This window comes from Echinops telfairi, unplaced genomic scaffold (genome assembly GCF_000313985.2).
Source record: "Echinops telfairi isolate 266 unplaced genomic scaffold, ASM31398v2 ScPeMD7_7424;HRSCAF=8462, whole genome shotgun sequence".
Classification (NCBI taxonomy): Eukaryota; Metazoa; Chordata; class Mammalia; order Afrosoricida; family Tenrecidae; genus Echinops; species Echinops telfairi.
In genome coordinates, this window is record NW_022111324.1 from 1,551,821 (window position 1) to 1,567,849 (window position 16,029).

The window sequence follows — 16,029 nt, forward strand, 5'->3', positions numbered from 1 at the left end:
AGGAATTGCTGAAACCCTGGTGGGGACTGAGCATGATAGTGGGACAGGAGGAAAGTCAAGGGAAATAGAGGAAAGATCTGGGAGGCAAAGGGCATTTATAGAGGTCTAGATGAAGACACTCTGACAATCTTAGCAAAATAAAAAAAGGAAAAGGAAAAGAAAAGAATAACCACTGGGAAGGGTGTGGAGAGATGGGAACACTTATACATTGCTGATGGGATTGCAGAATTGTCCAACCACTATGGCAAAAAAGATGGTACTTCCTCAAACAGATGCGCATACAAATACCTTATGATCCTGCAATACTTCTCCTTGGTATATGCCCTAGAGAAATTAAGAACAAAACATAGATATGCTCACCCATATTTATTTTGGACGAAAACAAATTAAAAAAACCTCTGCATCTGTGGCACAATGGATAACTAAATTCTGGTATGATGACATATCACGCCTCCTTAAAAAATAACAATAAGCTGTTAAACATGTCATGACATGGACAAAGATGGAGGACATCATGCTCCACAAAGGTAGTCAATCTCATAGAGAGAAACGTTTCATGATATTATTATAAAGGGAAAGAAATGGTTTTTGAGTAGGCCAGGGCTGGGGCTGGGGTTGGGTAGGACAGAAGGTAGGGACAGGGAGACAAGGAGTGAGGGCGGGTGGGAAAAAACAAATAAAACAAAGGGCCATAAGAAGAAAGAACCAGAGACAGGTGTGTTGACTGCGGCATGGTCACGATTTTGATGAAATGTGTTGTGTGAATTATGCTCCATAAGTAAACTGCGGAACCAGACCTTCCCCTTGGAGGAGAATTGTGGTGGGTTAAGACAGGATTTGAGGAGATGATAAGGGGCACAAGTGAAAGAGTTTGGTTCCCCCGACAGGAGGTTATTAATCTGCTGCCTAGCCTTACCCCCGCTATTGTACAAACCCTTCCGGGAGCAGGCTGCCTCATCTTTCTTCCTGTGGTCTGACCTTGTGGTCGGCAGCCCACCTCATAACCCACCCTGCCACCTGGGCTCCCTTGTACGTGGGAAAAGGATCCATGAATCAATTTTGTCCCTCCTCCTTGCCTTTTCTCTACTGGTCCTTAGAAAAAAGACTGCAAGGATCAGCTTTCTTTTGCTTATTTAACAACAAAGCATTCTCTCCCCTACTGAAGGCTACGTACTGGACTCAGAAAATGCATTTTTGCATCCTTGATCCAAGGTTTTGTCTTCAAATATGCAATAAAATGAAAACCAGTGGCCATGAAATCAATAAGGTTACTTACGGTGGCCCTATAATAGAACTGTGCCCCGATAATTGTTTTTTTAGAAGTAGATCACTAGGTCTTTCTTTCGTGGTGCCCCCAAGTGGATTCCAACTTTCAACCCATTGGTTAAGAGTCAAGTGTATTAACCTTTTGCATAAGGTGACTAGACGTCCCGCTTTTGGCAGGACAGTCCTAATTTTAACAATTTTTCCCACGTCTCGTGGCATTTTTAAAAAGTCCCGATTTTTGGAAAGAATGCACGACAAGCTAGGGCATACGGTTTTAGGCTGCCATGTGGCTATTTCTCCAGGATATGAGTTTTATCAATGGTATCCCGCTTCACCAATGTTAAAATCTGGTCACCTTACGTTTTGCACCACAATAGTGTAATGTAGTGGGACAAGGGTGTGTCCAGGGAAGCCAAGTAGACCTGGGATTCAATTTTGATCTGTCTTTTATTAGTAAGTTGTCCTTGTTCTATTACCCCCAATTCCCCTCTCTGTAAAATGATGATAGAAAAACGGCTTTACGGAGTCGTGAACATCAATTGGCATGTTGTATGGAAAACATCAGCATGCTGGGAAGTCTTCAAAATGGGAACTAATATAAATGATTCTTCGTCAACACAAGGAATCTTAAATATAAATGAAATCTTCACTTGAGACCATTCATACGGATAGCAGGTAAAGAACTTTTACTATTTCTGATCTCAGTGAGCCGTACTGTTTCCGCCCAGGCTGGCTTCTATGAAATGTTGATGGCTGGCATTTAAGAGGAGCCTGGTGGTGCAGTGGTTACACCTGTGGCTGCTAACCATAAGGGCAGCGATGTGAAAAGACCAGCAACTCCATGGGAGAAACGTGAGGCTTCCTACCCCTGCGCAGAGTGACCGTCTCAGACCCCACAGGGGCAGTTCCCCCCTGTCCCACAGGGGCCCTCTGAGGCCGAATGGACTCCATGCACTGAGTTTTGGTGTGGTTTTTGATATTAATAGACCCAGCGTTGTATTCTTTTGGGATCCAAGCTTAATGTTGTGTTGAAGATTTCAACTCAGCTACAGGTAGATGCCTGGTTTCTGTAAGATCTTGGACCTATAGGTGCCAATTTTCATGATGGAATCAGCATAAATAATAATTAGGTGAGAAAAAGAGGTGATGGCTTTATGATGCGTTAATTAAGTGAACATAGACTTAAAACATATTAAAGGTGAGTGATTGTTTTCTACTAGCTTATACTATAAGGGGACTGGGTGGTTCTGTCAAGTAAGCTTTGGTGGTTCAAACTCAGCAGCTTCTCTGTGGAGAAAGATGAGGCTATTTGCTGCCATAAAGATTTTCAGCCTTAAAACCCCTATAATGGGTCCCCATGGGTCGAAATGGCCTGATACCATATGTTTCAGTGTGATATTTGGACTAGTGGACTAATTTACCGGATAATTTACCAGATAATCCAAGTCACAGTACACTACTTAACACAGCATCTTTTATAAGAGGTTAGTACTTCTCATCCAGCAACCTTGGTGGCACAATTGTTTAGCTTTTGGCTGATAACCAAAAGGTTAGCAGTTCAAACCCACCCAGCAGCTCCAGGAAAGAAAAGCCTGGCTATTTGCTTCCATAAAGATTACAGCCAAGAAAACCTTAATGAGGCTGTCTGTCCCCTGCAACCAGTGCGAGTCGCCAGCAACTCAGCAGCACCCACGACACAGGCAGCGCCTCTCATCACATTGTGCTGTTGCTCTTGACCTGCTCTGGTGGGGCTTTGGCGATGTGTTGGGAGCGTATTAGGGATTTTGGAAATCTTTGCATAGTGGCCATGGAAGGAATCATATTGTTCTTTCTTCTTTTATTCGGATCCATGAAGTTTGATGTGAGCTGGTTAAAAGTAGAAAACAAACAACCTCAGATGGAGAGACCAGGAAATGAAACCAGCCAAGCCACAAACAAGGAAAGTCTATTAAAAGAGAACACCGAGCTACGGCAGGAGAGCAAGTGTTATTTACAGACCTCGTTTTAGTTCGCGGTTTGAACTGCGTTCCCACAGGTACCCCTCATTGTGTTCCGCTTTTCTCTGTTGTGCTTCCCTACAGATTGCAGGCTTGTGGCAATCCAGCATCCAACAAAGTTGTTGGTGCCTTTCCCCCCGACCCCGCAACAGCATGTGCTCATTTTGTGTTTGTGTCACGTTTCTCGTAATATTGCACACTCTTTCACATAATATTATTGCATACTCAGCAGACTACAGTGCACCGTGAGCATAATGGTTTTATACATGGAGAAACAGAAAACATTCATGTGACTTGCTTTACTGAGAGTCCCTTTATTACGGTGGTCTGGCACCGAACCGAGCCATCTCCAAGGTATGTCTGTACTTACACTATCGTGGGTGAAACTCAAACATACAGAAGAGCTGCTTAATTTGGCCAGCAGGTGGCGCTAAAGACTACTCTGAGAAAGAACTACGCTAGCAGGACCCATCAGTTTCCCTTTCAGGGGGAAAAAAAAAGCCCGTTATCAATAGACACTCATATAGAAACACTGGTACATCATTTAAAATATTTTCATCAAATTCATCACTCTCCTAATTTTTCATTTAGAAAAATATTCCTATAAAGGTTTAAAATTCTGCCTTGTAATTCTGATTGTTTTTGAAAATATTACTTCCATTATTAGAGGAACACCTTTCTGTAATGATTTATGATATATGCCATTACCAGACTCTATGAGATGGTTAGAAAGGAAGTGCATTAGGTGGCCAGCCTATCCTCACACTCTTTTTGTGCTTTGCACATGTCCAAATATCTCCCCAGTGCTAAGGATCCTCTCAGACTCCGGGGGCACCCTGTGCCGGAGGTAGTGGGCATTTTTGACCTTTGCAAACAACTCTAAGTAGGTTGACTCTGTGGCCATCTCTGTGACATTTCCTGAAGAGACACCCTCCATGGGCCCTGAGGGAATCCCTCTTCCAGGGACCTGGTCTGCTTCTGGGTTAGCGTCTGGCCATCTGCCTTCCTCAACAGGTGCTCTTGCACTGTCATCAGCAGGCCTAGACCCAGGGCCTTGGCCTGTGGGACTGGTGGACACCTCTTGACCTTGACCTAGGCTAGGGTCTCTGCCCTTAGGGGGGGTGACAGGATCTTTCTCTTGGGCTTGTGGCTTCTCTTCAGTGAAGCAAACACCTCTGTCATGTTGAGATAGTGGTCGCTCTCTGTTCATCATGGGGTCTTTGGGGCCAGTGTGGCAGAGAGCAGGCTTCTGGGGCGTGGCTTTGCATTTTTCTTGGGGCATCTTGGTTGCCAGTGCTCTGGGAAAAGAGATAAAAAGCAGAAAGATCTTTGAAAGCCAATGAAGGGACTCATCATTAGATCTTTCGAGTTTTAGGTTTTGACCCACTGCATACAGTACCAACTGGGGTCGTAAAGTGGGAGAGAGTGGGGTGGGGGTTGTTGAAAATGGGTGGGGAGAGTGTGAGTCGGGTTATCTCTTTGCTTCAGAGGAGAAGGGAGCATCTTCTCAGAGAAAGATGAACAATTTGCAGAGGGGAAATGAAAAGAGGAATTCTAGTGACACTCAGAAGCTTGGTAAACAGTCCTTACTTAAATGCATTGGGCCGCGGAGCCCTGTGCTGCTGGCCTTCCAGTGCCGAGAGCTGGGGGACGTCCTCGGGTCTCTCCTGGCTTCCATTTGCAAAGTACGAGGAGAGCTTTTTCTTGATGATATCTGCGTGGAGTGAGGGAAGAGAAGAAGCAAATCGGTGATGGAAGAGGGGGTTTGAGAGTCTCAGTGTTAGGAAATGTTGCGTTCACACGACACACAAGGCCAAGTCTGTCACAATGGATGAAAACCAGAAAACGTAAAGCCATTCCTCAATGTTTACTTATGGCATGTTCAAGAGGATTTAATCACAATCCGACCTGAGGCCGTGCACTGGCTAAGTCCATGGAGGGTTTGTCTGAATGTTTTATTTGGCAAGCGTGGTGTTTTCAAAAGCAAAAAACTGGGCGTGAGTGATCCCCAGAGATGGTGTCCCATTGCCTTCCTTTCCGCAATCATGCCGTCTCCCCGGTGCGTGAGCGTTGACCACACTTCAGTGGATTTCCCAGTCTTCAAGATGATCTTTCAGTATGCTGTAGGCACAGCTGTGGTGGACTCAGGTCATTTTAAGGCATCTCATGGGTGGGTCACTTAACAACAAAACCCTTCCCTCACTGCCATGCTGCCTCACAGTGACTACTCTGTAGGTGTCCGAGGCTGTTCTTCCACAGACCTGCTAGTGGTTTCAAACCACCAAGCACGTGAATTGCAGCCCAATGTGTAACCACTATACCACCCACTCTGTGGGTGGGTTACTAGTTTGCTATAATGGGAGTAAGTTCCCTGAACCTACACCAAGGTGAGTAGGCACTATGAGGGAGAACATGACCGGACAATGTACCTAGAATTAACTCCTTTGTGGGTCAGGGTGGGCACACAGATGGGCCTTTGTGGTTGCCTCTTCCTCTGGTGTTTCCATAAGTGCAGGGAGTATATATTTAGTACCTCAATGTGACCTTGGATTAATATGATAGACATGAGTCTCCTAGACAAAGATCCGCCCTTGTAAGAAATGATACAAGGAATTTCCTCCTAGCACAGAATCCCCATGATCAATGTAAACAGAGCTCAATCAATTAAGAAATCAATCTGGGCAAAGCAACAACTCATGGAATGCCACTCACAGGTGGAATATACTTGCATAAACTCCTCATATCAGCAGTACCTTAAATTATATGTCATTGGATAATTATTTATGTTATCAATACAATCGCCTTACAACCCAGGGAGGTAATTGGCAAATATTTTTCTTTTTTGTCACTTTTGTTTTTATTTTTTGTTTGTTTTTATTGTTCTTGTTCTTGTTTTTGCCATAATTTGACCGCCAAAGTAATCCAGAGTGGCTCATAATCCATGGACAAGCAGATAGAGTCTGGGCTCCCATTAATTCTAGCCCCAATCTAAAAGCAGCTCATTTATATAACATTGACCAATACCGTACTTGCCTTCATGAAGAGATCATTGAAGATAAGGGTGCTACAGAAAAGTGTGGTGAAGAAAGCAGATGGTGCTCTGCTATCAATTGGAACAATGTCTGGGGTCTAAAGGTAGCCAGCTAAGTGCGGCATCAACTAAGTCCTCATCAAAGAAGCACACCAGCCTGTGTGATCTGAAGATTCCAATGACAAAATTAAAATATGATGAAGGGAAATGTATCATAGCTTAAATTGTGACATCCAACTCGTAGAAGTTCTTGGAGGACAAAATCTGCAGAGCATCTAGAAAGATTAAGTCACTGGCAGATCCCCTCGGGCCACAGGCGAGGGACTCAAACAGCTTCCCTATCGCACAGAGGTGATTGTACACTTGATGATGGGGGATCGAGCCATGGCATAATGTGATACTAGGATACTTGGCCAGTTGACCTCCCTCGGAACCCAGCCTGAGTTTGTTCTAGGCTCAAGTGTTTTTTTTTGCCTGTTCCATGACAGAAATGTCTCCTCTGATTTTAAAAAACATTGTTAGTGGTCTTTTCTTTCTTACTCTTTTATTTTATTATTATTTTATTCTTTCTGTTTGATTTTGATTTTTTGATTGTTTCTGTTAGGTTCCCAGTTTAGAAGCACTGATGCAGTGGTCATCAGGCACGGGGTCACAGAGGGGATTGGGGAGCAAACAATGAATGTGGGAGGGGTAGGGATCTCTAGAACTGAGTGTGATGATCTATATACAGCTGTTTTAAAAGGTGATTTCACTATGGAAGGTATGCTATGTGAATATTTTATCACGAAAACTACCAAAAAACCAGAAAGAAACCAAACTTGACCAATGGTTACCATCGGTGAAGGAGGAAGAGTTTTTGCTTAGAGGCATTGAGTTTATGTTAATGGTGGTGGAATGATTTGGAAAAAGGATATCTATATTGGTTGTATTTAACATGAAGAATATAGTCAATGGCACCAAATTGTACCTGTAGAAGTTATTGAATTGCAGAATGCTTTGTTGTGTATATTTTTTCTACAATTAAAAAATATTATATATGCTAAACACAACAAATACAAAGAAGAAGAAATATTATAAAATTGATTAGGGTGATGATTGTACAACTTTTTGGGATATGATTGAACTATTGAATTGTATAATCTGTGGATGGAGTGCCAATAAAATTGTTTCAAGAGAAGTTACAGTCTTGGAAACTCACAGAGGCAGTTCGAGTTTGTCCTATGGAGTCAGCGTTGACTCGATGGCAGTGCTTTTAGTTTCTTGGAGTCTAGACTTTCTGCACCTCCTGTCACTGACGGCTCCCTTCTTCTCTGCAAGAACAACCACTGTCCCCAGACCTGGCTTTTTGGCATGCTCTCCTGGGCATGTAGTTGGCAAAGCTCTTCATGTGAATTAAAGTGGGAACCAACCAAACGGTCTCCCAGATCTTTGTCCAATAAGGAAGCTCTAATTCTAGGTTGGCTTCATCCACTTGATAAAGACAGGGAACTTGAAACTGGGAAGTCACTTACCTTCTGAGACTCACCTGTCAAGCCCAAAGCTGGAGCTTAGAGGTAATCTGCAACACCGACTGTTGGACATGACTCTTGGCGTTTCCATACCCACTCATGTTTGCAGGTACAAAAGCCAGGAGTAACGTCCAAGAGTTTATAATATATGCCATTATGATACCACATAATATAATGGTATATTAATATTTATACAGTGGTATAGTCATTCGATAGACTGCATTAATTGTGTGATTTTTCTAAGTAAGGGAATCCTGGTGGCATAGTGGTTGTGTGTTGGGCTGCTAATCGCAAGGCCAGCAGTTTGAAACCAGCAACTGCTCCTCGGGAGAAAGGCAGGGCTTCCTCTTGCTGTAAAGAGGTACCATCTTGGAAACTCACAGAGGCAGTTCTACCCTGTCCTATAGAGTGGCTGTGAGTAGAAATCAACTTCATAGCACTGAGTTGTTTGTTTTTAAATGTTTGAAGTGTTTCTTCTTTGGGGACAGAATGATTAGGGGGAGGGGGTATTATGAAGAACACGAGGACATCGTTTAGGGGCAAAAGAACCTTCTTTAGAGATCTGGTTTAAGGGAAGGCAGGTCTATCGTGAGATAGCTGGCTCTGCCTTCCAGCCTAGCTCTGGAGGATGTTGGGAAGGGAGGTGACATTCTCCAGGACTCCCAGGACAGAATGTCTTACAGAGATGGGGAGCAGTCGAGCTCCAGTGCTGCTGAGGGTCCCTGGAAGCCTGTGCCTGTATCCCAATCACTCACTGTGGACTAAGGCTCCGGTGGCCCTCCTGGCCTCTCCGGAGAGGGTACGTACCTTGCTGCAGCCTCTGCAGCTCCTTGTGGAGCTGCCTCTGCTCCCTGCTCAGCAGCTTCACGTGGGAGAGGCAGAGGGCCTCCAGTCTCTGCAGGCTTTGGCCCAGTCTGGCTTCAGCCTGCTTGGTGGTCTTCCGCTCCGAATCAAAGTGCTTGTGCATTCGTCCCTGGACCATGTGCCTTTCCATCCTCTTCCTTCTGGCCTGTTGACGGTGAACCAAGCAAGGTTCGCCCCATACCTAGAGGAACCCCTTAAACAATACCCAGCCACAGACCCCTGTGAGTCGGAGATCAGTGTGAGAAATGTGTGTTTTCTTGAAACCACAGCTGCCGAGTCCACTGGAATCACACGCATGGGGATTGTTTGCTCCGTAATACAATGGCTTCAAATGTGCAGGAGAAGGGTTGAGAGTCAAGGCATTCTCTGAGCCTCAGGCTCCTTGCTAAGACAATAAGGGTATCGTAAGTTCTCTACGTGTGCTACAGTCAGAGTGCTGTAAAGACCAAGTGAGAAGTACACACAAAACTCTGGGGTGCAGGGGGGTGGGGGGTGGGTGGGCACCCTGCATATATAGGGTACTGTTAACCCATTAAGATAAGTCATTGCTGTCACCCTTGAGTGTATTCAGAGCTTGGGGGGAGGATGGGAGGATCTGGCGTCTATGGCAGAGCGATCCTGGGGCCTCTGCATTTCCTTGATTCCCATATGCATGGCTGTGTTTGGGCTGTGCCAAGTGGTGTCCTGAGAACTGGGGCATCTCGTGACTGAGATGTGGTCCCTAACTCCAGGGGGCTATCGGAATGATGACTCCGAAATCTAATAATGCCTACCCAATCTCAAAGAATGGACAGAGCAGGGACTACTGATGAAGAACTAGAATAGCCATCCAATACGAGTGGTCTGGGCAGTGCTGGGGAAGGGCTTGGGCTGGACATCAACTCCTCTGTTCCAGCCCCCTCCCGTCTCAGATCTCACATCCTGCACACACTTCACGTTTCCTGATGCTCAAGCCTGAACCAACATCTTTCTCTCTTGACCTCTCCGGGACAGGGGCAGGTCTGCCCTCCCTTTGAGCCCTTCCAAATGCTCTTCTCTGAGCTCAGGACATAGGGCCCAGCCAGGATATAAGTGGATGGCCCTCCATAAAACTTTGGTGCTGATAAGACAGGAATCAGCTTAATATGAAAAGGGAGGACAAGGTAACAAAAGAGCCAAGAATGGTATTTTGAGACAGCTTGTTTTAGACTGGAAAGCAGTTCTACTAAATTCTATTAAAGAACTGAGAAAACAGCACTTACCTACCCAGCGACAGTTCTCCAAACGAGAATCCGGCTTGCTTCTTTTGTCAAGTCCGGCTGAGGCTGGATTAGGGAATTTATTTTTCTTCAGCAAGCTAATAAGTGGTGTGTGTGAGAGGGTGGGGCCTGTTGGAGAGGCCTAGGGAGGAATGCCGAATGCACTTGAAAACTCCTTTCTTCCCTCATTATAGCTTCAGATCAGGAATGCGGCTAACTCCCTAGGCCATGGATACCACTGTGTGGCTGAGATGCCAGAGCTCTAAGCAGCTCCATGAGTGAAGGGGATCTGCCAGTTTCTAGCCCTCCCTGGAGGCACCCACAGTGCTCCTTCTGAGCGTGTCCATGGGAGCCAGACTGGAAACAAGGAGCACCCCATGGTGTGTGTGTGTGTGTGTGTGTGCCTGCGCGCATGCTCTCCCTCTCTTTTTCCCACTTCCTCTCTTCTCCTTCCTTCCCGGCCTTCTTTGTATCCCTCTATCTACATTCCTCGTCCTAGTTCTTCAACTCCGGGTCAGGCCAAGACGAAGCCACTCTGGCTCCGGTCACAGTCATGAGCCTTTTGTGTAGGAGAGTCATTAATTTAAAGCACTTGATACTATTGCACACCCTGTTGACTTCTCCCAGACTTCCACATATGGTGTGCAAGCGTGAGGGCTGTCATTAGGCCTCCAACAGGAGTGACAGGAGGAAAAATGAAATGTAAATCCACTTTTGTGATCATGTTCTAGGCAGCTGCAGGAGAATGCTAAATGGAATGATTGGTTACATAACAAGATGTTCCCGGAGACTTGTGCTGTTACCATGGGGCCCCATCTGAAAACAATTGGTACTAATACTCCACTGAAAGCGAATTACAAACACTGGGGCCTGTTAATCCTCCCAGAGCTTACTAAGAGGCCGTCAGACAAGCCCTATTCCAATCATCACCCATCAAACAACCTCCTTCCGCTAGCTGTTCTGAGATTACTGGAGAGGCACTGAAAATTGCCCTTGGTCTCTCAGTGGGAAGGGATTCCTTTCCCGCCTTTCCCAAGAGGCACTTCTCTCCCCTCCAGAATTCAGATGAAAGCAACCGGGTTCTAAGAGCATTGTCCCAGACAGTGAGATGCCTCCTATAAAGGTGCCTGGCACGTCACTCCCCACCTGGGGGCTTGCTGAACTTGTAGCCCTGACCTTGGCTCTTGGTTGACCCCAGAGGTGAGAATCCGAGGGAGCTCTTGGAAGACTTTGCTTCTTGCATCTCTTGCTGAGCGAGTTGAGAACAGCAGCCGCACAGAACTAATCCATCACAGAAGGGTCATCCCGAGCCTTAAAGTGCTGTGCCTGGGTAAGGAAGTGTGTCCTGTTCCCACACTAGTGGCCCTCAGCTCTTTGAGAATGCCTCCTGCTTACTCGCTTGCGGTGAAGGAGCCTGGGGGTGATAAGAGGGACAGAAAGCCTGAGATTGTCCCTGGAAACCTCTAGTCAAATGAGGTTATGCTTTTTACCCGTAGGGCCTGCTGGGTGGCACAAATGGGTGACACTTGCTTACTAACCTGCAGGTGGATGATTCAGATCCACCCAGGGGCACCCTGCGAGGAAGTCTTAGTGATCCGCTTCTGTGAAAGATGAGTCAGGAGAAGCCTGCGAGTAGCTCTTCTCAGACACACTGGGGTTGCCAAGAGTCAGAATCAAATCGTCTACAAAGCTGAGGTTTGCTTGTTCGCTTGTTTTTTTCTTGCAGAGAAAGGAGGAAATCAGGCCAGAGCCAGAAGGGATCTGACCTCAGGAGAACTTCCTCTTTACAAGCTCACGGAACATCTCTGCATAGATCATCTTTACAGCAGAAGACAATAGTCGCAGGGAACAAGAATCGTCAGAACAATCAAGACTCCGTCCTGCCCTCCCCCGCCCATTCAAGCAGAGTGTAATGGGAAGCTCTTTCGCTCTCCTCTCCTGCTCCACCAGCTGTGCAGTGTTAAGTATTGTAAAGCGAAGGGAGAAGAGGTACACAGACCAGGATCTTGCTCTCTGTTCCACTCCGAGTCAATAGAAAGGAAGAGACGAAAAGACAGGTTATGCTTCCTCCTCTCTCCAAGCTTCTTGGAGTCCAGTGAGGACAGGTTTAAATTGTATACAGAATGGGAACTTCAAAATGAGTTGGAATTTTGTAACAACCAAGCCCACTGCTAATGAGCTGAAATCAATTCATTGCTACCCCGATAGTACTGCTCAGAGGGTTTCTGAGATTGCAAATCTTTAGGAGAGCAGACTACCTTATTTCTCCCACTTGGAGAAGTTGGTGGGTTTGAACTGATGACCTGTTGGTTAGCAGCCCCATAAGGCTCCCTATAGCCAAAGTGACTAGTTGCTGTTAGGTGCAGACAAGTCGCTTGTGACTCAGAGCGATCCTGTGTAGAACAGGATGAAACACCACCCAGTCCCGCAGCCATTGGGTCAATCCATCTGGTCCAGGGCCTTCTCCTTTCACTGCCTCTCTGCCTTACTAAGCATGATGCCCTTCTCCAGCGACTGGTCTCTCCTATAACATGTCCAAAGTCCACGAGACAAAATTTCATCCTCCTTGCCTTTGTTCTTTTGGCAGTCTATGGTACTTTCCAGCTTCTTTGACAGCACCATAATTCCAAGGTATCAATTATTCTTTGGTCTTCCCTATTCAATGTCCAACTTGCACACTCATAGGAGGTGATTGAAAACATCATGGCTTGGGTCAGGCATACCTTAGTCCTCAAAATAACATCTTTGCTTTTTAACACTTTAAAGACATCTTGTGCAGCAGCTTTGCCCCGTGCCATGTGTCTCTTGACTGCTGCTTCCATGAGCATTGATTGTGGATCCAAGCAAGATGAAATCCTTAATAATGTCAATCTTTTCTCCACTCATCCAGATGTTACTGACTGGTCCAGTTGTGAGGAGTTTTGTTTTCTGTCCATTGAGCTGTCATCCATACTGGAGGCTGCAACCCTTGATCTTCACCAAGGGCTTCAAGTCTTCCTCATTTTCAGCAAGCAAGATTGTGTCATCTGCACACTGGCGGTTGTTAATAAATCTTACTCTAATCTGGATCCCACATTCTTCCTATCATATAGCTTCTCTGATGATTTGCTTAGCATACAGTTTGAATAAGTATGATGAGAGGATACCGTTCTGATGCACACTTTTCCTGATTTTAAACCATGAGTCAGTATTCCCTTATTCTGTTTGAACGGCTGCATCTTGGTCCATGCACAGGTTCCATATGAGTAGGATTAAGTGTTCTGAAATTCCCATTATTCTCAGGGGTATCCATAGTTTGTTATGGCACCCATAGTCAAATGACTTTGCACAGTTAATAAAACACAAGGAAACTTTTCTTCTGTTATTTTCTGCTTTCAGCCAAGTTCCATCTGATACTCAGCAATGATATCCCTTGTTCCACACCCTCTTCTGAATCCAGCCTGAACTTCTGGCAGCTCCCTGTCAATGTACAGCTGCAATCATTGTTGGATAATCTTAAGCAAGATTTTACTTGCACATAATATCAATGATATTCTTCTATAGTTTTTCCCTTCTGTTGGACCCTTTCTTTGGAATGGGTGTAAATGGGGATTTTTCCAGTCAGATGGCCAACTACCTGTCTCCCAAATTTCCTGGGTAGATGAGTGAGTGCTTATGCTGCTTCATCAGCTTGTTGAAACTTACTGGTTCCTATTCCACCATTTCCTGGAGCCTTGTTTTTGGCTGTTTTAAGTACAATTTGGATTTCTTCCTTCAGTACCTTGGGCTCTTGCTCATACGCTCTCTTGAAATGGTTGAATGTGGACTAGTTTTTAAAATTTTTTATTTTGAGCGTGACTTTGCATATTATGTCCACCATCTTTTGATATTTCCTACATCATTTAATAGTTTGCCCATAGAATCTTTCAATATTGCAACTCAAGGATTGATTTTTTTTTTTTTTAGTTCTTTCCATTTAAGATATGCTGAACATTTCCCCCTCTTTTGGGTTTTCTAATTCTAGGTCTTTGTACATTTCATTTTAAGATTTTACTTTGTCTTCTTACCCTGCCCTTTGAAATATTCTGTTCAGCTCTTTGACTTCATTATTTCTTCGTTTGCCTTAGCTATTCTATGATTAAGAACCAGTTTGAGTCCCTTCTGATGCTCACTTTGATCTTTTACGTCATTCCTGTCTTTTTAGTGCCTTTTTGTTTTTTGCCTGTCTGATGATGTTGATGCCATCCACAGCTCTTCTCTCATTAGCATTTAATGCACTGAATTGTGATGTTCAGCAAATTCGGATGGGAGAGACTCCAGGTCATATTTTGATTCTTGTGGACTGGTTTTCATTTTCTTTCATTTCAACCTGAATTTTCAGTTTGTTCCACAGTTTATCCTTGGCCTGGTTTTAGCTGCTGATGCTGTGCTTCTCCATCATCTCTCCTCACAGATGTCGTCAATTTGAAGTCTGTGTCCTCCATCTGGAGAAGCCTACGTGTATTGTCACCTTTTGTGTTGTCGAATAAAGGTATTTTCTGCTAAAAAGTCTCTGGTCTTGCAAAATTCAATCATATCGTCTTCAGCTTTGTGTCTGTCTCCAAGGCAATATTTTGAAACTAGGGTCTTTCCTCTGTTTCCAACTTTTGCATTCCAATTGCCAATTAATGTCAATGCATCTTGATTACATGTTTGTCAATTTCAGATGGAAGATTTCATAGAATCCAATTTCTTCTTCACGAGGTTTAGTAGTTAGTGCATAAATCTGAATAATAATTACATCATTTTTTTTTGTCTGCAACTAGACATTATCCTATCACAGACAGCACTGTACTTTACGATTGATCTTGAAATGTCCTTTTTGATGAAGAATGCCACACCATTCTTGATTGTGTCATGCCCGGCATAGTACACCAGGATTTTCTGATTCAAAATGGCTGACCTCAGTTCATTTCATATTGATCTTTAGGCAGTCTATTTCATTATCCATGCCTTTCTATTGCCCCAGATGCATACTTCGCACAATCCAAGGTTTTGTTATTAGTAGGTTGTTGCAGCTGTTTCTTCTCATTTTGAGTTGTGTCTCATCAGCTAGTGAAGGTCCTTAAGGTCTGACTCCTGTAGGCTTTACTCCATCAGTGTCTCCAGGGTTACATCCACTTTGAGCAGGCAGTTCTTTCTCAGTCATATTTTGGGTGCCTTCCAACCAGTGGGGCTCATCTTCTGGTACTATCTCTGACAATGTCCTGCCCCTGTTCAGAAGGTTTTCAGTAGCTGACAGTGTTTCAATGGTATCCATCAGGCTTCCAGTGGCTAATTCCTCTGAAGTGGACAGTCTACTCCTTCACAGTATGTTCTTAGTCTGGGGACTCTCGACACAATAGACTTGTGAGTCTCCTTCTTCCAGCATGAAGGATAGATTGCTCTGGGAACCACCTCGCTGCCTTGAACAATTAGAGAACAAAGTTAACTGTGTGAAATAGCTGTTTTCAGAGGTTGGACTACCGGCTATGCAGACTTGTAATGCTTGTGAAACAGAAAACAAAGTTCACTTGTAGATTTCCCTGCAGTGAGAGAACCAGTTACTAATTAGTGTCACGAGGATTTAGTCTCAAGGAAACCTCATGTGTGTCAGAGTAGCCCCGTGGTTCTTAGGGTTTCAAAGGCTGCTTTTCCAGAAGCAGAATGCCAGGCCTTTCTTCTGAGGTGCCTTGAGGGGACCTGCAAACCTTGTTAGCAGTCAAGGATGTGGACTATTTGCACCATGTAGGAGCTTCATGGTGAAGAAAAAGGGCCCCAAACAGACCCTGCTTGTCTCTTAGAGTTGACCCGATACGTGTTCGAGGGTAAAGAGGTGGAGGTAGCAGAAATGTGTGGAACAGAATATCAGAGAGGAGAGCATTGCATGGAGGTGGGTGGGTAGAGAACAAGGGAGGGTGCTCCAAAGTCTGCAAGCTCTCCAGGGATCCAAGGAGGGGACCTATCAAAGCCTTTGGCTGAGGACTGATCGATTCATGCCTGGCAGAAAGGTCCAGTCAGCTTGGAAGTAAATGAAGAAACTGTAGACTCTCATACGATGGAGAATAGCTGAGCAAAAACAACCAGCAGAATTATAGAACTCCCAATATATGTAACTGTGGATGAAC

General features: G+C 44.8%; 1 protein-coding gene across 2 annotated transcripts; it reads right to left on the bottom strand.

Moving 5' to 3' along the window:
* Positions 1-3,557: 3,557 nt before the first annotated feature.
* Positions 3,558-10,132, bottom strand: CCDC190 (coiled-coil domain containing 190). 2 transcript variants are annotated; one of them, XM_045298096.1, is made up of 4 exons: positions 9,908-10,132; positions 8,610-8,811; positions 4,854-4,977; positions 3,558-4,561 (listed from the first exon to the last, which is right to left on the bottom strand). In XM_045298096.1, exons 2-4 carry the CDS (start codon positions 8,794-8,796, stop codon positions 4,024-4,026), a joined length of 849 nt encoding a protein of 282 aa, XP_045154031.1. In that variant the 5' UTR covers positions 8,797-8,811; positions 9,908-10,132; the 3' UTR covers positions 3,558-4,023. The 2 variants fall into 2 exon arrangements, with proteins under 2 accessions (XP_045154031.1, XP_045154032.1); XM_045298097.1 differs by having other exon boundaries at positions 8,610-8,859.
* Positions 10,133-16,029: the final 5,897 nt, after the last annotated feature.

Bases quoted from the DNA above. Each gene is read 5' to 3' on its own strand.
- CCDC190 (XM_045298096.1), bottom strand. From the start codon at position 8,796: ATGGAAAGGCACATGGTCCAGGGACGAATGCACAAGCACTTTGATTCG. The intron at 4,978-8,609 runs GTACGTACCCTC...CACTCCACGCAG, and splicing joins GCTGCAGAGGCTGCAGCAAG to ATATCATCAAGAAAAAGCTC. The intron at 4,562-4,853 runs GTAAGGACTGTT...CTCTTTTCCCAG, and splicing joins CCGCGGCCCAATGCATTTAA to AGCACTGGCAACCAAGATGC.